The sequence below is a fragment of the Hydra vulgaris genome, chromosome 08, assembly GCF_038396675.1.
Source record: "Hydra vulgaris chromosome 08, alternate assembly HydraT2T_AEP".
Taxonomy (NCBI): domain Eukaryota; kingdom Metazoa; phylum Cnidaria; class Hydrozoa; order Anthoathecata; family Hydridae; genus Hydra; species Hydra vulgaris.
In genome coordinates this window covers 24710833-24735588 of record NC_088927.1, presented here as the reverse complement: position 1 = coordinate 24735588, position 24756 = coordinate 24710833, and the positions used below count along the sequence as shown (strand labels likewise).

The window sequence follows — 24756 nt, the reverse complement described above, 5'->3', positions numbered from 1 at the left end:
GAGTATTCTGGGGATTCTGGGACTGTTGAGTTTACTGATGATTGAATATAAAATTTATTGCGTAATTTTATGAAATTAAATTACGGAGTAAATTTACTTGCTTTTTAAATATTAGTAGTTGTTAGAAGTAACGTCTATAAATAGTCTTTATTTTTAGTTTTATAGACCTATAAAACTACAAATGTCTAAAGTAAATTTCCGTTACAATATTTGGACAGTTTTTTTTTCTCAAAGTTCCAAATTTTTCTTAAAAATAAAGCTTTTTAAAAATTAAAAAAAATAGTATTAGTAATAAAAAATAATAATAACAATATTAAAATAAAATAAAAACATTTTCACTTCTTTTTTAAATGTTTTTTTGTTTCTTAAGTCCTAATGTCTTAACATGACTTAAAGTCTTAATGTTGAAAATGTGATTAATGATTAAAAACAGTTGAAGTTAAAGATTTTAGTTTAAAAACTTGTTTTTTCCTACAATTAAGCGAAGTAATTTATGCTCCGTCTAAAAAAAAACAGTACAAGACAAAACAGTAAAATCATTATTTCATAAAAAACTGATATTTGAACGAAATGGATTTTCTCTGTTTTGTAAAAACGACATAAGCAAAAATATATTTTCGCATCACGTCATACCGCACTTCCGAGAAAAAGTTGAGCAAACAAAAGTGCTTAAAAAATTAAAATTGTAAGTCTGTAAAATATTATAAAACTATATAGTTTTTATAAATTATCATGAACCAATAAAATATCTAATTGTTGTTTTTTTGAATCATTTGCTACACATTTTTCACAATGTTCTTTAAATGCTGCTTTTTTAAAATAGCACATGCAATTGTCACATCTTTTTGATCTTTCTTCACATAAAAATTCAACGATTTCATTTATACCAATCAAAATGCACATTACATTCTTCATGATAAGAACAGAAACATCAGCATCATGACTATGCCATAAAAATAATCGCAAAATCAAATTTGGTAAATTCACTAAAAACATACATCCACAAACATAGGAAGTTTTAAATGAAAATCCAGAGACTCTGCCAGGAAATTTATTTACATACAACTCGTAAAGAGCCATAGTGGGAAGAAATAAGTTTATACTCGCAAAAACCAATGTAAGTATTAAAAATACTTTAGGTACACCTTTGGGTTCAAAAAGCAACTCCAGCAAATCCATGCTATCAAAAAGATCTAAAGTTACTTTTGATGCTAATGAAGAAATATATACTTTACGATCTTGAGTTGTATTTGCGTTGTGATAACCAAAGATCATTAACAAAAAAACAAGCGGAGTACTTGCCAATGATACTTTTAATAAGTTATGTCCAAAGAAATCGCTCTTCTTAAATTTTGGAGGAAATGTGTTAAATAAAACAACAATTCTTGGCAGTAAAAAAAGAATATAAGTTATCCAGGCAAAAAAAGCATATTTTATTTCATCGGAAAATTTTCTATGGTCTACGGGGTCGACTTCATTCAAGCTTTTCTGTTTAAACTTTTTATGTAGATAAAATAAAATTAACGTCCAAACACCAACAACATATGTATCTCCGACATACCAAGCCCACCATTTTATATCATAAGACAAGGTTAAATACTTGTTCAGCAAAAACCCTTGGAATATAATTACAGCAATACAGCCAAACTTTGCCAACAAAGATAGCTTGTACATTTTTATTATTTCTAAATAGAAAAAATATTTTTATTTCTAATTTTATGAATATATAACTTTATTTTTATGAAACTCTATTTTTTAACTTGGGTAATGTAATAATTACCCGAGTTAAAATATAGTATAAATGTTCACATTATTTGCAATATGCAAGATGGTAAGTAAGGACTATGCACAGAGGCAATTTTTGGGGAGTGTGAAGTGTGCGTTCCACCCCCTTCCCCCGCCACTTAAAGCGATTTTTAAGTTACAATCGATACTTAACACAATTCAGTCGGAATTTTAGTTTTAAGGACCTTTTTGTTTTTATAACAGTTGGTACTTTTTAAGAATACACGATTCATTCCCCCCTCCCCCATCCTACCCCATCATTTTATTCGTATAATTGCCTGTCTATGTACAGTCTTTGTTGACTATGTACAGCCTAAAGTTGATTTAACTATAGGAGTTTACTGTATTCATTAATATCTAAAAAGGAGTTGCTTACAAGAAGCATAAAACCTAATTGATATTAAAAAATATCAATTAGGTTTTATGCTTTAAACAATAAACATTATACATATATAATTTAATTTATTGAGGCATATTAGGGTGAGAAAATTGTATTACTATTTTTAACTTTTATTGGATAAATAAACATTATTTTAAAAGAGTTATCGTACGAGTAAAGTGCTAAAAAAATTATTTGTTAATCATATATCTAAATATTTAATAAAAACTATAATAAACTATTTCTTAATTCAATACAAAATACTGGATACGATGAAAAGCGCGAAAAACGGGTATGGCGTTTTAAAAATTATTTTGAATTTAATGAAACAGAAAAGAGTAAATAAATAAGAAGAAAAACTCTATTTAAATTTTGTATTTTGTTTTCTGTAAATTTTCTTAACATGATGGTTTAAAGGTTAATTTTAGCGCACAAAAACGCGTCGGCTGTCCACAAAGGCGCGTGAGATGTCCCCAAAAACGCGTGTGCTGATATCCGATAAATTTTTTAATTTTTTATTTAGGCTGAGAGTGATTATAAAAGAGGAAAACGCAAGGCTACATGTTTTGATCTACTCGAACCAATTAGATAAATGACATAGAAACCAATATTTTTAATATTCGCGTAGCCTTGCCAATCTTCTTGACCATAAACACATCAAACAGCTTTGAAGAATGCTCATTTTCCACATTAAACAGTATCTATAGTTTTAAACATTAAATTTTTTACATTAAACATTATCTATAGTTACAGTATAGTGTTTATAGTTACATAACACGCTTTTAGTAATTATAATCAGGATAACTCTTGAATAAAAAGTAGATTTATAAATTGTGAATAATAGTAAAAAGAACAAAGAAGTACTGAAGTAGCTGAACTATATTAAAGGAAATGAGCTAGTGACCCTTTTCCTATGGAATATCTACTCTTCGTCAGAGCCGAGAGGGAGGGGGGGGGGGCAAAAGAGACAGTTTATGCCGTGCGGCAGATATCCAAGGGGCGCAAAATGAAAAGAAATTACCTAAAAGAAAGATTAAAAGGTCCTTCATATATATAGAGAAGTTTTTAAAATAAGGGCGCCAATCAAGGTTGCTGTTCCAAGCGGCGTGACGGCTCTTGGCGGCCCTGCTCTTCATAGATGGATCAAATGTATGAAGTGCCTCCGCCACATCTTATACAGAACAGGTTTTTATAAACGGTAAATAAGAGAAAAGAAAAATAAATTCAAAATAAAGAAACAACATTTGTGCTTTTTCAGAAATATTAACTTTTGGTATTTGGAAAGCTTACCTATTAGGAAAACAGAAACAAATATATAAGAAACTTTAAAAAACTTTTTACGCTCAAAGTTTCTAGAAAAAAATAGAACCTGGATTAAATGAGTAGACTAATAAAAATAATTTAAAAAAAAAGCGGGTAGTCAGAAAATAGATTTTTTAAAGACTTTATGCCGCTACTGTAATTAAGATTAGGTGGTAATTTTAAAAGTTAGTTTTTTAAACTTTGGAACAAAACTTGAAAAAAAAGGGTAGAAAATAATTAAAATTAGAGGGGAAATTGAAGAGTGTATTTCATTTAGCATATGAGGATGAAAGTTATTCATTTCTGCAGGTTTACTTTTGTTAAGCACTATCAGCTAAGTTTCTATTGCTGCAATTGAAATAATATTTTTTTTCAATAGTTGCATAGAAAGCGGTGCTTGGCTTATTAGTATTTTTCCCAAATTTGTCTTTAAAATGTAATAATAATATGTAATTGCTTGTTTAACTGGAAATAATAATAAAAAAGTAGTTAACAAATAACTAAATTAACGAACACAGGATTTTTCTATACTTTTGCAAGACTGTTTATAACGGACTAAAGTTTAAAAAATTCACTAATTACAATTGTTTCCGAATTTCTAGGTTTTTGTATTGGTTAATGAACTTTCTGACTTCTTCCCAAAGAAATTAAGACTTTAATTGAAGAAAAATTTTTATTTGAATTTTATGGTGCTTAATTATAATTTTGAATTTAGAAATGGATTTCCTGAATGAAAAAAGCTATATTTTTATATTTTGAGTGCCAAAATCAAGTAGGTTGATTCTAAAAACCATATACTGCGTTAGCCAGATAAGTCAAATTCAATTTTGAAGTCAGAAATAGATTCTTTGACCCCCAAATCCTATGTTTTGATGTGTAATATAGCTATACTTTGATTTTTTCTATTTTTGATAACTTTTGTTGTATTCTGGTCCACTGTGCAACCACTTAAAAAAAAAAATTTAATCTTTTCATTTATATTTATTTTGCGTAGACGTTTTATTTTAATGAATATCAGCGCAAAAAGAAAAGGATGCGACTTTCTTCACGCTTGGCAGAAATATATATATAACGGAAAAAATAACTTTGCCTCTACTGAAAACACATACTAAAAACATACATAAATTTCAACTTTAAACAAATGAAAATCTACAAATTCTAAATGTAGTTATAGTTAAAAAAAGAATGCTGTATTTCTTCAACATAAATACATCTTTAAAAACCTTTTTATGACCTTATTAAAACCTAACTAGCATATCCTTTATTTTCAAAATCTTTTCAATGTTTTATTATTTTTAAGCACTGCTTTGAACGTTTGTTTTGATATAACACCATTCGGAATTTTCTGCTAATTAATATACTCCTTGATCATGTAAAACTTACATTTAAGTATCCTCCTTTATATAAAAAGTTTTTTCAATAGAAATGTTTCATATTATCTTTGTTACTATTATTATCTCTGTAAACTTATGTTTAAGTAAAATCGTGTTTGAAAATACATCGTGGACATAAAGTTTTATGTTAAACATAAATTTTTAACACCTTTGGTTGTATCAAAACCACTGTTGTTAGCCTTCTCTGATAATGATTTTTTTTTGTTTCAAATACGTTTTTTAGACTTTTATCAGCAAAAAGCAGAGCTTACATAAATGTTATTTAAAAAGATGATATTCAGGTGGTGGAGTTAATTGGAAAATTTTCTCAATCAAATTTGTATCTAACAGGCATATATTAGCAACTTTTTTGTCATAGGCAAATGCATATGACAAAAAGTATTTTTGTCAATTTTGCATTTATATATGTTTATTTAGTTGGTACTTACTAAAATCATTTTCTAGTAAAATATTTTCTTACCATCTTTATTATTCCTAAGAGCGCACAAACTGAAATGTCATGATTTATCATCTGCCTTATAGTGCGAATAATTTGTACACTTTAACATTAAAAACGTTTCCTCATGTCACAGGTTTGATATTTGTACTGTCACCAACAAAAAATATATATATTTTTTTAGTGCAAAATATTATTTTTTTAAAAGATGTTTTTAAATTTTAAATTAAATTTATAATTAAATTTAGAATTTATCATAGTATATTTTGGCGCCTAAAAGACTCAGCCATAAAATTTGAACTGAAAACATCTAAAAAAAAAGAGAGAACTGTTGCTGCTGATATGCTGATTGTTTATGTTAAAAGTTGTTTTAAAACGTTTGTATACGCACATTAGAAGCAAATTCAAGAATTTTATCTACTAAAATTAAGTAACTTTAAAGTATAGTTTAAATTTCAAACATTTGTATGTTGTTTTTCAGTTAAAGTCAATTCACTAAGTAGGACAATTTAATTAGCCTGATAATATAGGAGTATAAGTTATCATTGGAACAAACACAACCTTGGTTCAAGCATGACGTTCCAGTCTCAAGGCTCAAAGATTGCAAAAATAACAACAACAAAGGCTTCCATTGCTCAGGTGCAACAACAGTACCCTCTGATGAAACAGAAAGATTGATGGTGTATGCGTTCCAATTACTTGGTGGCTGAGGCTATGGTTTAACCTGAAATCCTAGAATTTGTACGTGGCTACCTTAAATGCGAATATAAATTGCACTTATTCAAAAATGGCAAGCCTGGTAAAGACTGGTTTTATGCCTTTATGAAGAGATGGTCAAAAGAAAATTCAACAAGAAAAGCAAATAACTTAGCATCTAAAAGAGCCACTTCTTGTAAGCCAGAAATATTCGATTGTTATTTTGAATGCATCGCCAAGCAATATCAACAGACTGATATAACTTCTGGGTCGAATATTTGGAACTGCGATGAAACAGGTTTATTGGATGATCAAAGCAAAGCACCAAATATTCAATTTCAAAATCAGGTTGGATGGAGCAAGATACTTTTATTGAATGGCTGAAAGAAATATTTATACCCAAAACTGAGCAAATTGGTGGTATTCATAATTTAGTATTAGATGGGCATACAACTCACATAACTTTGGAAGCAGTATTGCTGTGCAAAAAACACAATATAATCTTGATTTGTCTACCAGAGCATTCTTTACATATTCTGCAACCATTGGATAGAGGTGTCTATTGTCATGTCAAACAAGCATGGAAAGAAATTCTTGCGAAGTTTTAAAAAAGACTCAAAATGTAAGGATTTAGATAAATAAAATTTTCCACCATTGCTCTAACTGCTGGAGGAGAGTGGTAAATGTTTTACACGCTTGCATGCAATCGCTGGTTTCCAGTACACTGGCTAATAAAAACAACATAAATCATAAGGCATTGGCAATCACACAAACGCTTAATCCACCTTCATTAACTTTAACAGCCTCTGTAGCACCCCAGTGAGCACGGTACGTTTTTAAAACGTTTTTTAGACGTTTTTATAAGGTTTAAACCTAATAAAAACGTCCAAAGAACGTTTTAATAACGTACTGTGCCCACTGAGACCGACACCATCTTGCTCAGACACAGCTTCATTATCTTCAATAACCGCCACAACACCTACTCTAACTACACACCAACTACCATCTTTTTCAACTACACCAGCTTCAAGTTTTGATTGGTATCAAGCATGTGTTAAGCGCTGCAAAAATAGTACCGAGATAGAGTTGAAGCAGTTTTTTCAAGCCAGAAACCAATCGCATGTTAAGAAACCGAAGCAGTGCAACATGTCAAAACTTGGCGGAAAATGTATTATCGAAGTGATCAAGTTCCTCAAACAAAAAGATTAAGAAAAAGCAACAAAGGAAGCCGTGAAAGTTGCTAAACTTAACGCAAAGCGTAGACTCTCTATGCCAAGTACTCAAATGCCTAAACATAACAATGCTGAGTAACCGCAGCAAAACAATAATGAAGAACAAGTACCAGCAGGCAAACGATTAAAAGTTGCAAAATGTAAAAAGTGTAGAGTACAGTTACACAAATGTTGCAATGCGAGAATTCGATGTGTCGGGAACGGTTGTGCAAAGAAACATGTTTACCAAAAAAATATGCAGTTGGAACTAAATTTTTTTGTTGCAAAAAATGTAACAATTTTATTATAGTTCCTTAAATATAAGTTGCGTTAAAAAATATAATAAAAAAAAGTTAAAATTTAAAAAATTCAATGTTTTCTCAAGCGTACAGCTTTATAAGAATGTGGCCTAAAACCGCACTTTACATTTTTGCTTTACATTTAATATTTTCGATAGTTGATTATTATTATTTTTTTTCAACATATATTTATATTATCTTATGTAGTTTTTTATTACCTATCTAATAAAAAAAAAATGAAAAAAAAAAAAATGAAGAATAAAAAAGTTATTTAATTTTTATTGATAAGTGTGCGGTTTGACCCGGTTTTACTCTATTTATAGTTGGTTTATTGTTATATTTTGCTGTACTTTTTGAACAACTAATAATAAATTTCTAGATTAGAACTTAATTAATAAATATCTAGATAAGAATTGGTAGCATTTTTGCCGGATTTACAAAAAGAAATTTTATATCTCTTTATTTAGAATATAGCAAATTTGCTTTTAAATCCAGCATAAATACACCAACACAATATAAAAGCCTCGAGGGATTTAATAAGTGCCTGTCCAAAAAAACATTCTTAAAGAATGTAACAAACCTAGAGCTGAACAGGCCAGCAAAAATAAGGTTCAGCAAAAAAACAGGTAGTAAAGATTGTCTAAAGCTTAGATAATTATACTTATATTCGAGGTGTGCAAGTAACAATTACTTCGCCTGATTTTTGTTCGATGATCGTGATTTTTGTTGTAACTAACTTCTTAATTGATCGAATAGTTGTTAAAAACCTACTTAATATCCACTTTGATTTGATTACTTAATAAACTAATCCACTTTGATTACAGCTTTCAAAGCTTACATTTCAATTTTTTTCATTTTTTTCGCAAAGCACCAATTTGACTTGCCGCTGGAATAGTTATACAGCATTTTCAGTTTCGTTCTCCCTCTAGCTATTATATCTCTTTGCATTAAATAGTTTTAAATTTGCTTCTTAAGAGAAAGTTAACAAATTATTTTTTAGCTAAAATATTTACCTATATGCAAAAATGTATACTTGATAAGCGAAGATCAGCAACAAATTTGCAAGTTGAAGCCTGTAACGTAAATAATTAATATTTAAAAGTACTTCTAGATTTTCAAGCTTAAAAACATTAAAAAGTTTTCAATAATTTAACTATTTTGCTTTTACACATTCAATAGTGTTAGAAAACTTTGTAACCTGTTTCAACCAATAAATTTTTTATAAAAATAAACGACCAGAATCTGTTGCAACCGTAAAAGTAAAATCCACATAAAAGCGGTATAAATTTTTCTTTAGTTGATATCAATAACAGAATATTAGTTTATTATTAATATTATATACTGTTATATGTTTGTTTAATATTAGAATATTAGTTTAGAATAATAATTTAAGAGCTGTTAATTGTAGCAAAGAAATAAAAACATTTGAGAAAAATTGCTTTCCGAATGTAGGTGCAAGTTGGCATACCGTGGAAAGAAAGAAAAAATTAAAAAAAAAACGCCTCGTAATCAATTATTACAAACCGAAATGAAACAAATGAAAAACATAGACGTTTGTATAACCTATACAAACGTTATAACCCAATATTGTGAAAAGGGATATATTTGTTAGTTGGACAATACAGAAGTTGAAAATTAAAGTTGGTTTATACCTCACTATCCAGTTATTCGAATAAATCATCAGACTACTAAAACAAGACCAGTATTTAATGGATCAGCCAAATACGACGGATTACCACTCAACGACATCCTCTAGAGTCCAAAACTTCAGCAAGATTCATTTTGAGTGTTACTCCAATTTCGACGATATATTGTGGCTGTGATAAGTCATATAGCGGAGATGTATCTACAAATACGCCTTTTTAAAGATGAAAGGAAATTTCAAAGACTTTTGTGGAGAGATATAGATAAAAACAAAGAGCTAGATATTTATGAATATGAAAGTGTAGTATTTGGAACTAATTCATCTCCATTTATTGCTCAGTTCGCGTCACAAAAAGATTGCTCAGCTCGCGTCACACAAACGGTTGTCAATTTCCGAGATTTATTGAATCTTAGTTGGAATTTCTTTTAAAAGTATTGAAAGAGATTCCAACTAAAGATAGATCTGAAGAAGTAAATTTTGGATAAAAGTGAACTGCTTTCTGTTAAAATATTAGGAATTATGTTGTCATCAAATGAAGATATTTTCATTTTTAAATACCAAGCACTTGACGAATAATTCTTATTTACCAAAAAAAACTTCCTGAAGAAGATAATGACGTTGTTTGACCCACTTGGATTTTTATCACCATACACGATAAAAGCAAAAATGCTTTTACAGCATATGTGAACCAGTGAAATTGGCTCGGATCAGTTTGATCTTAAACTATCTAAATTAGCAGCTAAATGGTTCCAAATGTTAAAGATTTACAAAATGTAAAATCACTAATGTGTATTTAAAATCGTAAAACGAGTCCGGTGCTATTTTCGTGTCACACATTTCCAGATACTTCAGGATTAGCATATGGCGTACGCTTGATATCAATATAAAGATGACGAAAGTTTTATCAAGCTTATTGCAGCAAAATTGAGAGTGACACCTCTATTATCAGTAAGCATGCCACCATTAGAACAACTTGGTGTAGTATTAGCATAAAAATTAAGTCGCAGTGTCTCAGAAACCCACAAAGTTGATATCAAAGAAGTAGTATTTAGGACGGACAGCATAAATATGATAATATGGATACATAATCAAAGTAGAAGATTTAAACCTTTTGTCGCTAAAAAAATTGGAGGAATTCATTAAAAATACATTTTATAATTCTAGAAAATTCTTCTAAAAACAGTTTATTAGGAACACAACAAGAACAAGAATAGAAAGAACAGGCATATTATTGAGTATTATTATATATTGAGTAGTAATAATAATTAATTATTTGAGTTTTAATTGGCGATAAGACAATTAAATACAATTAATATTGAAATTTTTTTTTTTTTTTTTTTTTTTTTTTTTTCGCACATTGAACATTGAGCAAGCAAGACGTTTTTATAAAGCCAAAAAGTTATTTCGTATTAGATATTATTTTATTATAAAATATATAATATTATTATTTTATTATTATATATATATACTCGATATATTTAATATGGCAGTTACAATCGATCAAATAGAGAAAATGATGAAAAAAATGTTTAAGGAGTTTAAAAAGGAAACTGAAAGCATGATAAAACAACAAGAAAAGAATGTGTTAAACATTATAAGTAGTAGCACAAAAATATTATACGAGCGATTAGATATTGTTGAATCAAATATTAAAGAAAATTGTAAACAGATCAAAACAATAAAAAAAGAGGTTGAAGATATTAAAGTGAGTCTAAATTTTCACGAACACTTAATAGATGAAAAAATTAGGTCTGTCGTTAATTCACAAGAGAAGTGTATAACAACAAGCGCAATTCAAAGTAACGAATCAGCATTTATTAAAATTAGAGGCAAACTAAGAGAAATGGAAGATCGATCACGGCGGAACAATCTGAGAATTGACGGAGTTAAAGAAAACGATGGGGAAAGCTGGGAAGACAGCGAAATGAAGGTAAATAAAATTTTTGAAAATTATTTAGGTCTAAAAGGCATTAAAATAGAAAGGGCACACAGAACTGGCCAAAAAAACTCAGTTAAACCAAGAACAATAATAATAAAACTTCTGGACTTTAAGGATAAAATCGATATTCTTAAAAAGACCACTAATCTTAAAGGTAAAAATATCTATATCAATGAAGATTTTTGCGCTGAGACAGTGCAAATTAGGAAGAATTTACGGGAACAGATGAAAATCGAACGAGCGGCAGGAAAGTTTGCAACCATCTCGTATGATAAGCTGATCATACGCGATTGGGCTTCAAGGAAAAGTAATAATTTAATATCCTAGTATTTTAATTTTTTAATATCTTATTTTCGTGATTACGAAATTATTTTATTACTTTTTCTTTTCAAAATGGATGACAACTTTTTATTTAATTTTAATAAGGAAAATAGCAGCTTTGATGACTATTTCAATGAAAAAAACATTGTAAGTGAATACTATTCAGTCCGTGAATCTACTCAATTTTTTAGTAAAAAAAAAAATAATTTTTCAATTTTAAATCTAAACATTCGAAGTATTAATAAAAACTTTGATAATCTAAAACTATTATTGCATGATCTAAACCACGATTTTAAAATAATTAGTCTCACGGAAACGTGGTTAAAAAGCAATGAAAAAAATTGCAATTATGAATTAAATAACTACGTATCAATTCACCAACCTCGTAAAACCCACGTTGGTGGCGGTGTAAGTATCTTTATTCACAAATCTATTAACTTTATATTGCGTAATGACGTCAATGTTAATGATACAGATTGTGAGTCGTTGTGCATCGAAATAACAAATAAAGCAACCAAAAATATTATCATTAATTCTATTTATAGAAAGCCAGGTGGGAATTTTAAAATATTTAAATCTTATTTAAAAAATTTTTTAAGCAACACCAACATAACAAAGAAACACGTTTACTTAACTGGTGACTACAATATAAACTTGTTAAATCATTCTTCAAATGTAAATGTTCAATACTTTTTAAATACCTTAATTCAACATGATATAATTCCAACAATAAGCAAATCAACCAGAATAACTAACACTTCATCAACATTACTTGATAATATATTTACTAATAATATTCATAATTGCCTCCTAGAATCTGGTATAATCAAAACTGACATAACAGATCATTTCCCAATATTCTTAATTACAAATAATATAACTGATAATCATTCTGCTTTAAAATCTACAATCCAAATGCGACAGATCAATGAAAACTCCCTGTTGCACTTTCGAAATCTCTTATCAGAAAAAATTGATTGGGACCTTATATTACAATCACAAGAGGCAAATAAGGCGTATGATCTTTTTTTGGCGCAGTTTTGTAAATATTACGATTTGGCATTTCCACTAAAAAAAATAGTTTTAAATTCAAAATCACTTTTAAGCCCTTGGATGACCAAAGGTTTACTTAAATCATCTAAGAGAAAACAAAAACTTTATGAAAAATATCTAAAACATAAATCATTCACAAATGAAATAAATTACAAAAATTATAAAAGTTTATTTGAAAAAACAAAGAAACACTCTAAAAGAATTTATTATGCTAAGATGCTAAAAAAAACACAAGGAAACACTCAAAAAACTTGGAATGTGATTAACCAGATAATTGGTAAAAAAAGATGTTCTAACAATAATTTGCCACAAAAACTCATAATTGATGGCGAAATGATCAGTAATAAAGAAACCATCGTTGAAAAGCTCAACGACTATTTCCTTGAAGTTGGCCCAAATTTAGCAAGTAAAATCCCAAAAAACACCACAAATTTTAAATCCTATATAAAACCAACCAATATATCTATGAAAGAAGTTAGTTTAAATATAACTGAGGTGCGTAATGCGTACAATAGTCTGAAAAATAATAAATCCGCTGGCATTGATCAAATTAGCGTGAACGTAGTTAAAGCAATCTTCGATATCATAGAACCATCTTTGTTTCATATTTTTAACCTTTCAATACAATCCGGTATTGTACCGGAGAAATTAAAAATTGCTAAAATATCACCTATTTTTAAAACTGGCGATAACACAATTATGTCAAATTATAGACCTATTTCTGTCTTACCATGCTTTTCAAAATTATTAGAACGTATTATGTATGATAGGCTTAATAAATATTTAACCAAAAACAAAATACTGTATAATAAACAATTTGGATTCAAAAAAAAACATTCAACGGATCATGCAGTAATCGATTTAATAAATTATATATCCGATGGGTTCAATAATGATTGTTATACACTAGGAGTTTTTATTGATCTGTCAAAAGCATTTGACACGGTTGACCATGACATACTTATAGAAAAACTAGAACTCTATGGAGTATTAAACAATAACCTACTCTGGTTTAAAAATTACCTGTCAAACAGGAAACAATACATAGTGTATAAAGAAAATGAAACAGGAAACAAAGTTATAACTTGTGGTGTTCCCCAGGGATCCATCCTAGGACCACTATTATTCTTGTTGTACATTAACGATTTATATTTAGCTTCAAAGACTTTAAATCTTATTTTGTTTGCTGACGACTCTAATCTTTTTTACTCAAATAAAAATATAAAAGATCTTTTTAAAATATTTAATGAAGAACTAATAAAAGTTAATGATTGGATTATTTGTAATAAACTTTCATTAAATGTACTGAAAACTAAATTTTTGTTGTTTCATAAACCTAGTAAGAGTGATCACCTCCCTCTAAAATTACCCAATCTCTTTATGAATAATTCGGTTATTAAAAGAGAATCAAATGTAAACTTCCTGGGAATAATATTAGATGAAAATATATCATGGAAATCTCATATTAAATCTATTGAAAATAAAATTTCCAAAAATATTTCTGTTCTATATAGAGTTAAACCATTTCTTAATATCAAGTCTTTAAAAATTATATATTTTTCATTTATCCATAGTTATTTATCCTATTGCAATATTGCATGGGGAAGTAGCAACTATGGAAAGCTTAAAAAAATTTATAGTAAACAAAAAATTGCATGCAAAATTATTTTTGGCGTTAAGAGAACTGCTCATGGAGAGCCTTTCTTAATGGAACTTAATGCACTCAATGTTTATAAACTTAACATATATCAAGTAATGCTGTTCATGTTTAAATCTAAACATGGTTTGTCGCCTAATATATTTCACTCTTACTTTACTAAAATTTCTCATAAGTACCCCACAAATTTTTCAAATGATAATTTTGTAGTTCCAAGATTCTATTTCAAACTCAGTTCATTCCAAATTCAATATCGTGGAGCATTTCTATGGAACGAATTTTTTCAAAAAATTAATAAAAATAACATTCTTCAAAACATATCTTTTGAACAATTCAAAATAGTATGTAAACGTTTCTTATTAGGAAAAAATTTCGATCTAAAATATTTATTTTAAAATTTGATTATAAAATAATAATAAAAAATATATAAACTGAATAGGTTTTCATCTACTTTTTTTGTTTGTTTTTTTTGTGAAAAAGTCATAACTTATTTATTTATTTTTTTTGGATCTTCTGACTTTTATTTTTCATTTAAATATGTTGTTGTTGAAAACTTATGCTATTTTAATATCTTATTATAAGTTTTATAATATCTTTGTAGAAATATATATATATATATATATATATATATATATATATACTTTTATGTTTAAAGTTTTTAAATTGTAATATTAACTGACGGCTTCAATGTTAACGGGGCTCGGTGATAAGACAGTATGTCTTCTTCTTGCTCCGGCCATTTATTATATATGTAAACGATTTTTCTCATTGTAAATAGTATTATACGGCAAAATAAAATTAAAAAAAAAAAAAAAAAAAAAAAAAAAAAAAAAAAATTAATTGTATTTATATATTTATACGGCAAAACATAAAAGCAAAAAAAAAAAAAAATTATCATAATTAAACGTTGTGTTGTAATTTATTAAAGTTTAAATAAAGCATTTTATTAATTATTTTATGGTTTTCTATATTCTTATTTTATATATTTTCTTCTAACTCTCGGAACAATTTTATTATCGGATTTTTGGAACAATTTTATTATCGGATTTTTGGAACAATTTTATTATCGGATTTTCGGAACAATTTTATTATCGGATTTTTGGAACAATTTTATTATCGGATTTTTGGAACAATTTTATTATCGGATTTTTGGAACAATTTTATTATCGGATTTTTGGAACAATTTTATTATCGGATTTTTGGAACAATTTTATTATCGGATTTTTGGAACAATTTTATTATCGGATTTTTGAAACAATTTTATTATCGCTATTTCGATATTAGCTCATGGTTAGAACTTAAAAATAATTAAATTAGATTCATACACAAACTACATTCGTATGTGTATATTATTATGCGGCCATTATAAACTGTTATGCTTAACATGGCCGCCTAGTAATTTTGATCATTTTGATAAACAATCTCATTTTTTTCATATGAGAAATAAAAAATTGTTATTTTAAGTAAACTTGTTGCTTAAAATCAAATTTCAATTCATAATAATCAGTGCATTTTTTTGCTAATGACAACGCTGTCACTTTTGACACTTTTTATGTCATCTTGTTACTAACCTTGTCACTGTGCACTTTTTAGTTTGTTATAAGAGTTTTTAATTTGTTTTTCAAATTTTTATCTTTAACATATAGGGAGAGTTTTCAAAATTGGAATACCTAAGAAATAAATATTTTTTAATCGAAATAGCTTAACTATGAAAATATTTATGGTTTGATTAAATGCAAACAGACAACCCTATTGTACTTGTAGCCATAATTTTATCTAACTGATTGCACTGGTATAAAAATTCAGTTTTATCAAGGCATTTTTTTTTCAATCAAGGCAACGGGTTTCCTATATTGGAACATTTTGATTCCTTAATTGGAACAGTTATTCTAAAAAACTTCTTTTAAAAAAAGCCAGTGAAACAGGAAAATTAATTAAAAATAAATTTAATTTCTAGAGTATCAATTTAAAACCTCTACTAAAATTTAAGTTGCTCGAGCAAAAAGAAATCCTACATAAAATAAATTGTAAAAAAACCTTGTCTATTATAGCTATCTTCTATTCTATTAATTGAAAACCACTAAACAAAGTTTTATTTTTGATGTGTATAATTTTAACAATTTGCTTTTAATTAAAAGCAAATTATAACAATTTATAAATTGCGTCTAAACTATTTCTTCAACTCTTTGGTTTTATCACTGATTAGGTAAGGAAAGCTTTATGGTTACGATCAAAAAAAAATTAATAATTAAGTTTTTTTCTACCCATCTCATAGGGTTTAACAGTTTTGTTATCAGGAATCATTGATATAGTAGACCATTCGCATTATACAACTTCAATGAGAAATTGTATTGCATTTTTCAACCCTTTGATTTAATCGCTAAGTAGGTAACGAAAATTTTATGGTTCCGATCAAGGAAACTTTGGAATACTTTGTTATAACACTGCAATATCATGTTTCCAACAACTTATAACATTAGTCTCTATTGTCACTTGCATATTAAATCCCATTGCATTAAACACGAAAAACTGTATATCTCATAGCATAATATTTTACTTAGTGCAATCAATATAGTGTAAGTACAATATTTAATCACTTTAAAAAATAACGCAAAAAAGCTTTAAAGTTATGGTGCACATTTTGTAAAGGACAATTTTCAAAAACTCTCAAGATGCAGAAAATATAAAGTTTTACTAAAAAAATAAAAAATGTAACTATGACAATAGTGAACAATAAAAGCCGAACAAATAAGATTTCTATTCTACAGTTCGGTTATTCTTGTCGTAAATGTTGCAATTTTAAAATATACATTTGTAAATATATTTACAAACCTATATTTATAAAATTTCGCGACTGTTTCCTAGTATGACCCCGAGAGCTTGCAAATCGGAAGAATACGCTTTGACTTTGAATTTTTGACTTATAACTTCCGTATAATGCATTAAAATATAGTGCACTTTAACAGGTATGCAATATCACGAATATAAATATAGATCTTACTTTTAAACAAAGTTTTTTTCAAAAAGTGTTAAGAATCCAACATGCAAGGTTGAGAAAACAAGCCGTAATTTTCTTTTCTATCAACCATGACTTTTGATTCCCCATTTATTATTTTGTGAGTAGCACCACAGATATAACATTTTTGTGTAAAATAACGTGAGTCAATTAAAGAATTGCAACTTTTACGTCTTTCATTGCGAGTAACAAGTTGTGCGTTTCACAATAAATTTAGATTCACCAACAGTACACAGAGTTGGAAGAATCTAAAATGTTTCCCTATTAAAACCTCAAGTTGTTATCAATGAGGGATTATTATTTGAAAATATCATCAGCTATTCTATTCCGTAAAATTGAAATTTGTCCACGTAGCTTATATAAAGCGATATACTATGCGCTGTTCTAATTACAGCGACTCTTCCCTATTTTCAAATGAGTGAAAATATTGTTTCTTGAACATTTCTTTTAATTTTAGGGTAAAAATAATTTATTTTCGTGTAGTTTTTTTCAAAGTTATGGTTATTAAGGCAGTTTTTTAACTGTACTGTTAAAATGTGTTATTTTATTTTAGATATGAATGAAAAAAGTTGTCGAAATCAGGGCACTCTTAACAAATACTAATCTTTCTAAACAAGAAATTGACAGAAGGTGCGGCATTTCGGGGAGTCTGCACAAAATGTAGAAAAACTTGGCTAATTTAGAGAAATCGACACCAAGCGGGTTGTAAATGTGGAAAAAAGAGAATTCTAACATTAAGGAATATTAAGGGGGTAGTATAGTAATTAAATTTGAAAAAATCATCTTTTTGAAAATTCATTTTTATATCAATAAAATCATATGTTCCTAATTTTTTCTAGGATTACAAAAAAGACTTTTGTATCTACATCTAATCTTTGTTTCAAAAAAGCTTTACCAGATAAAAAAATTAGTTTTATAAAAACAGTGATAAAAGGGTTTACATTTTTAAAGAAACCGCTGTTCAGACTGAAGTTGAATTGAAAAAATCCAGGCTTATTATTCAATAAGTTATCGAACAAAGGAATTGTACAGGATCTTTAAAATATAAATGAAGATTTTAACTTTATTATGAGATTTATTGTACCTAAAGCATAGTTAAGCTTCTTAAATGTCCAGAATGTGAAGATTTTCTAAATTTACATTTTAATTCTTCAAAAAAAGTAAGCCTAGGTATTGGACTAAAAACTTGTTGTAATGGTTGTTAATGAGAAACTGTTTATTTATTTATTTACTACTATTGATAAAAAGAACTCTAATGCAAAACTAAATGATCTAGTTAAGCATAAGTGTGTTTGGCATAAACAACTTGAGATGGACCCTAATATTGTAGCATTTCGTGAAATGGGTAAAAAATTGCCATTAGTTTTGTAGGCGCACTAAAAGGTTTATGGTATAAATTCCAATCTAAAAAATTGGCTGGAAAAATGACATGTAATTGAATATTTCTATTTTAGCTGTTGTGTACATTTATCAAACATTATAGCCGTTATATAGTCATTTCTTCTAATAACTTTCCTGAAAAATGTTTACATTGAAAAAGACAGAGTTCTAATGAATCGCTAAATCAAATTATACGAGATGCCTAAACTATATACGTGTTGAAAGAACTGCTTTAAGTATTGAAGTAAGATCAGCTGTTCTAAATTCTATGATGGATAACAATTTTTAAATAATTTTTTTAATGAGTTTGAAATGACATCTTGTGATAACGGGGAAAATTGCAGTTTACGTAAGGACACCATACAAGCCTTGGAAGCAGAAAAGCAATGTAGCCATAAAACAAAATTAAGAAAAAAAAGTGTTAAAAGTAGTACAAAATAGTTTTTGTGATCAAGCCAACCAAGCCTCCCCCCCTCCTTCCCCATCAAAACACTAAAAGTTATGTTCATATAGCAATATATATAAAACATTAGTCAGTACAATATAAAAAAGTAAAAGATTTTGAACTTTATTTGTTTATCTTTTCTTTTTTACTTGCAATTTTTTCAAAATCATGTTTTTCGGGCTGGAGACGGAGATATTTTCAAAACTAATTATCAAACTGATTTGAAATTTGGCTCACTTACTTATTGTATTAATATTTACATCATACACTAGAGCAATCTTTACTGCTTCTCTCGTTAAGTAATTTTTAAAAATTTTGTGCCCTTAATTATTACCCCATTTTTACAAAAATGCTAATATTTTATTGAGTTTTAGACCAAACTTAAATTTTTTAGTCCAAGACACAATGGCATACATATTATATAACGAATCAAAATTTCAATCATAAATTATGAACGGTTGCTGAAAAATCTGACACCCTTTACCCCATTTTTTAACCTTTAACGATTAATAAATAATAATTAAATTTTTATTTTTTTTAGCTTACTAATTAGTATATTATAAAATTTGAAAATAAAAATTGTAAAAGATAAATACAAATTTTTTTATAATCTATATTTACTACTATATTAACCATGATTAAAAATAAGCAGGTCACCAAAAAATAGTTTAGTCCAGTTGAAAGAAAAATCATTATACAGTACGGGGCATCAAGTCATACAACTAAATCAATCATAAAATATTTATCAAAATAGAATGCTCCAATACTGAATTGATCAGGAAACTCTCCTGAATTAAATTCTATGGTATATCTTTTGGCGCTCCTTAAAATTAAAATATCTGTAAAAAATATTACATTTAAAATATAATATCACAGAAAAAGTTGTGTTTAAATAGAAAAAAACATTCCCCAATAAAACCGTAATGAATGGTTGCATACAATGCAACCATTCATAATGATTTTAGAAAGAAAGATGCATCATAAGTGTCGAAAAGGGTTCTGGCTGTTGTAGAGTTGAAATCGAGAATTACCAAACATTGATCTTGAATATGTTTGATTATAATTATATAGATCTTGAATATATCAGATTGTAATTATATAGATAGATAATAATTCACGTAAATTTTTAAATTAAAATTTTTAAAATGAAAATTTAATAAAAACTACTTGGATTTTTTTTAATATTGCAAAACAAACTAAATAATGGTATTGTTGAAAATGTGATAGCTCATTGATCAATAACAGTTGATCTTTAAAGATTTCAACTTATATTTTCATATAGTAAAACATTATTTTTTCCTACAATAAAGCAAAGTAATTTATATTCAAAATAACATTTGTATTCAAATAAATAAGCGAAAATTCCGTCTCGAAAAAGCGGTACGAAACAAAACGTTAAAAATATTGTTTCCTATAGATCGATGTAAAATATAACACGTTTTAGTTGTTTTAAAAAAAGCGGCATAAAACAAAAATTATCGTTTAGCACCGTTTCATATCACACTTCCGAGAGAAAGTCAAGCAAACGCAAGTGCTTAAAAAAAATAAAAAATTGGGTCTATAAAATGTGATAAAGTTATATAGTTTTTTATAAGTTATCATGAACTAACAAAGTATTTGATTCTTGTTTTTTTGGATCGTGTATTACACATTTTTTACAATGTTCTTTGTATGCTGATACTTTAAAGTGGTATCTGCAATTATCACATCTTTTTGGTCTTTCTTCACATAAAAATTCAACAATTTCATTTATACCAATCAAAATACACATCACATTCTTCATAATAAGAACTGAAATATCAGCATCATGGTTATGCCATAAAAAAGATCTCAAAATCAAATTTGGTACATTCACTAAAAACATATATCCAAAAACATAGCAAATTCTAAATGAAAATCCAGGAACCCTTCCAGAAAATTTATTTACATACAACTCGTAAAGAGCCATAGTAGGCAGAAATAAGTTTATGCTTGCAAAACCTAAAGTAAGTATTAAAAATACTTTAGGTACTCCACTGGGTTCAAAAAGCAACTCCAGCAAATCCATGCTATCAAAAAGATCTAAAGTTACACTTGATGCTAGTGAAGAAATATATACTTTACGATCTTGACTTGTATTTGCGTTATGATACCCAAAGATCATCAACAAAAAAACAAGCGGAGTACATGCCAATGAAACTTTCAAGAAATTAGGTCCAAACAAATCGCTTTCTCTAAATGCTGGAGGATTTTTGCTGAATAAAATAACAATTCTTGGCAGTAAAAAAATAATATAAATTACCCAAGCAAAAAAAGCATATTTTATTTCATCTGGAAATTTTGTAGGATCTTCTGCATCAACTTCATCAATACCTTTCTTCTTAAATCTTTTATGCAGGTAAAATAAAATTAATGTCCAAACACCAACGACAAAGGCATCTCCAATATACCACGTCCACCATTTCTTATTATAAGATATGGTTAAATACTTGTTCAACAAAAATCCCTGAAATATAATTATGGCAATACAGCCAAACTTCGCCAACAGAGATAACTTGTACATTTTTACTATTTCTAAAAAGAATCAAATTGAAAAAATTATATTACTAATTAGTTTAACTTCTGTTGTTAACATTTGTTAAAAATCATATTCACCTCGGTTTTACTAAATAAAAAAAAACTGAAATAATTGAGACAAAATAGAATTGAGACAAAGAAGTACAAAAATATAAAAACTGTTCTTCTTATTTTTACCAAAGTACTTCAAAAAGGTGGCAGTTGGCCATTATTTATGTTGAGATGATAAACTTACAATTTGCACATTACAAGAAATAAATCATTATATAAAAACACAATGAGATAAGAGAATTAAAAAGTTCTGATATTCACAAAATAAAACTAAACAAATAAAAAGAAAAAAAACTGTGAAAGAAAAAGACTTAACAAAATGATTTGCAACATAAGAACATAACTTTTCTATATGACTGTTTATTGGAGCAATTACAATGGTAGGATTATATATTTTTTAGAGACACAACATTGATGATGCATATTGATTCAAGTTGTTGCAACAATGTTAAAAATAAAAATCTTGTTCATTCTATAAAAGAAAAAAACATTGTCTGATATAACATTATTATTTTACATTCATAAAAGAATGAATAAGAGATATTTAGAGGTAGAGAATGGAATATGGAGCATAAAGGTGACAAGGACAATAAAGTGAGACAATATGGATAATTGAAAGATAATCAAGACAGTACAAAAAGATATGGTTTCCTATTTTCATTTAAAGATATAGGATTGTAAAGATTATTGCAACAATGATTGGAAATGAGTTTTATTTGAGTTAAAACTTACCAGTCACCAGGCCCCTGAAAATAAAATTGAAGAAAGATCAAACTCTCTGTATTGTACTTGCCAATTTCCTACCTTTGATTCCATTCTCTACCTCTATAAATCTTTTATTTGTCCTTATATAAAATACTGTTGTCATATTTAGGCTGGTTATTTTGATGAGACACTTTCTATTTTAAACAATGTCCAAAAATGCCATGGTCACTGTTCAAGAAAGCTATTCTGACTAGTTTTGTCAACCAAAACTCAACATCCCATGACTAAGCTTAAGCAAGTCGCAATTATAAGTGTTCCTTTATGCTCAAATATTAAACATAGCTTTTATATTTTATTAGCTCCCAACTTAATGGTTGTTTGCAGCTTTATTGAAAACAAATTTAAAAAAAAAAAATATTTATTTAAAAAAATGTAAAAACTAACAACTTGTTCTAAACAATTAAAATTAAATGACATATTTTTGAAACTGGAATTTATGGCAAATAAAACAACTATATAGTAAATGATTAATGTAATAAATCAAAAAGTAATATATATATATATATATATATATATATATATATATATATATATATATATATATATATATATATATATATGATATATATATATATATATATATATATATATATATATATATATATATATATATATATATATATATATATATATATATATATATATATCATCATCATCAGGAAGAATCTTCCTGATGAACCTACTGATGGTGAAATACAGTGTAGAAGAAATCAAAAATTAGATAAGTGTTTTTACTAATTTATTATTGCTCTGTTCTTTTAGAACATTGAGCACTCTGTTTGTAGAATACACTAACATAATTTTTATATATATATATATATATATATATATATATATATATATATATATATATATATATATATATATATATATATATATATATATTATAATAATAATAATAATAATAAAAATATGGTATGCGTTTGTCAAGGTTTCAGAAATTAGAGAGGGTTATAACCACAATTAAGTAGCCTCCTTGTCTGTAGTGGCCTTCTCAGCCTTAGGGAGGTGAATTAACATAGAGAAGCTGTAACAACTGGTGTTAACAGTTGCTAAGTGCAATAACAGTAGATATTGCACTGTAACAGCTCAATTTGTTTTTTGTTTAAGTTTTAACAAATAGTTTCAATAGTTTGCAAAATTTAGATTTATCTAGCTTATTTTTGAAGTTATTTACTGAAGCAGCTTCTATTATTTCAGATGGTAAGTTGTTCCATGCATTTACTCAATTTTAGAAAAAGTGATATCTAAAGGTATTTCTTCAAAAATATTTTCTCAGTTTAAATTTCTGTTATTGTAAATATGGACCTTCTTTTATTGTATTTTGATAATTATTTGTAAGCCAATTTATTTTATCATGGCCATGTTGAATTTTAAAATGTTGAATAAGATCTCCACATAGTCTATATTCTTCTAGTGTCGTTAATTGCATAATATTTAACCTAGCTTCTTAAGATAATTTGTTATTTGTAGGGGCTAGTTTGATTGCTCTTTTTTGGATCATCTCAATTTTGTCTATGTCTTGTTGTAGGAATGGAGACCATGCCTAGACCGCAAACACAAGATGTATAAATATTGTTAATGGCTTTTTTACTACGTTTATGTCTAAATATTTAAATGTTCTCTTTATGATACCTAACATTCTGTTTGCTTTGCTAGTTACTGAATCAACTTGTAAGTGCCATTTTAGATCCTTTTGAACCATTATACTTAAATCACATTCAACTTCTGTGTTACATAATGTATAATTGTAATTGCAATCAATATCAGTTGATTGCAACCAATATCATTATAAATGTAGCATTTGAATTTTTTTTCCCAATATGCATAACTTTGCATTTTTCATAATTAAATTTTGTGAGCAAGATAGATGACCATGCCATATTTTGAAGGCTTATTGAGTCATTTGCATTTTTTATAATGTTTATTATTTTACTATCATCAGCTGAAAGTTTGATACGGTTTTTGACTTGATCTGGCAAATCGTTATTAGAAAACAAAAACAGCAGTGGTCCTAAAACTGATCCCTGTGGTATACCATATAATATATATATATATATATATATATATATATATATATATATATATATATATATATATATATATATATATATATATATATATATACACACACACATATACATACATACATACATATATATATATATATATATATATATATATATATATATATATATATATATATATATATATATATATGTATATATACATACATATACATACATACATATATTTTTAGTATTAGTTTAATACAAAAAATTATTGCATGGATTTGATTGAACTTAGAAGTTTTTGCTGAATTAAATTGAATTAAAAATATATACATTTACATATTTCTTTTTACGTAATATATTACATAAAAAGAAATACATATATATATACTTTAATTCAAAAAAGTTAACAAC

General features: G+C 27.2%; 3 protein-coding genes and 1 long non-coding RNA gene across 4 annotated transcripts; 2 read left to right on the top strand and 2 right to left on the bottom strand.

The window, feature by feature from the left end:
• Nucleotides 1-490: 490 nt before the first annotated feature.
• LOC105845443 (uncharacterized) lies at nt 491-8579 on the bottom strand. Its single transcript, XM_065804336.1, has 2 exons — nt 8516-8579; nt 491-1685 (listed from the first exon to the last, which is right to left on the bottom strand). The coding sequence occupies exon 2, from the start codon at nt 1672-1674 to the stop codon at nt 721-723; it is 954 nt and encodes a 317-aa protein (XP_065660408.1). The 5' UTR covers nt 1675-1685; nt 8516-8579; the 3' UTR covers nt 491-720.
• A 149-nt stretch (nt 8580-8728) lies between these two features.
• Nucleotides 8729-9504, top strand: LOC136084245 (uncharacterized). The gene is made up of 2 exons (XR_010640421.1): nt 8729-8781; nt 8911-9504. It is a non-coding gene; the product is annotated as an uncharacterized LOC136084245 (long non-coding RNA).
• A 1975-nt stretch (nt 9505-11479) lies between these two features.
• LOC136083154 (uncharacterized) lies at nt 11480-16494 on the top strand. The gene is made up of 3 exons (XM_065802560.1): nt 11480-12530; nt 12696-14212; nt 16393-16494. Exons 1-3 carry the CDS (start codon nt 11480-11482, stop codon nt 16492-16494), a joined length of 2670 nt encoding a protein of 889 aa, XP_065658632.1.
• Nucleotides 16495-20080: 3586 nt separating this feature from the next.
• LOC105845444 (uncharacterized) lies at nt 20081-21540 on the bottom strand. The gene has a single exon (XM_065803295.1). It carries the CDS (start codon nt 21498-21500, stop codon nt 20547-20549), a length of 954 nt encoding a protein of 317 aa, XP_065659367.1. The 5' UTR covers nt 21501-21540; the 3' UTR covers nt 20081-20546.
• Nucleotides 21541-24756: the final 3216 nt, after the last annotated feature.

What these genes read in the sequence shown, in the direction of transcription:
- LOC105845443 (XM_065804336.1), bottom strand. Translation starts at nt 1,674, where the DNA reads ATGTACAAGCTATCTTTGTTGGCAAAGTTTGGCTGTATTGCTGTAATT.
- LOC136083154 (XM_065802560.1), top strand. Translation starts at nt 11,480, where the DNA reads ATGGATGACAACTTTTTATTTAATTTTAATAAGGAAAATAGCAGCTTT. An exon ending in AAGCCCTTGGATGACCAAAG is followed by an intron (nt 12,531 to 12,695) that starts GTTTACTTAAAT and finishes AAAAAACACAAG; the next exon opens with GAAACACTCAAAAAACTTGG. An exon ending in ATAAACTTAACATATATCAA is followed by an intron (nt 14,213 to 16,392) that starts GTAATGCTGTTC and finishes CCCATCTCATAG; the next exon opens with GGTTTAACAGTTTTGTTATC.
- LOC105845444 (XM_065803295.1), bottom strand. Translation starts at nt 21,500, where the DNA reads ATGTACAAGTTATCTCTGTTGGCGAAGTTTGGCTGTATTGCCATAATT.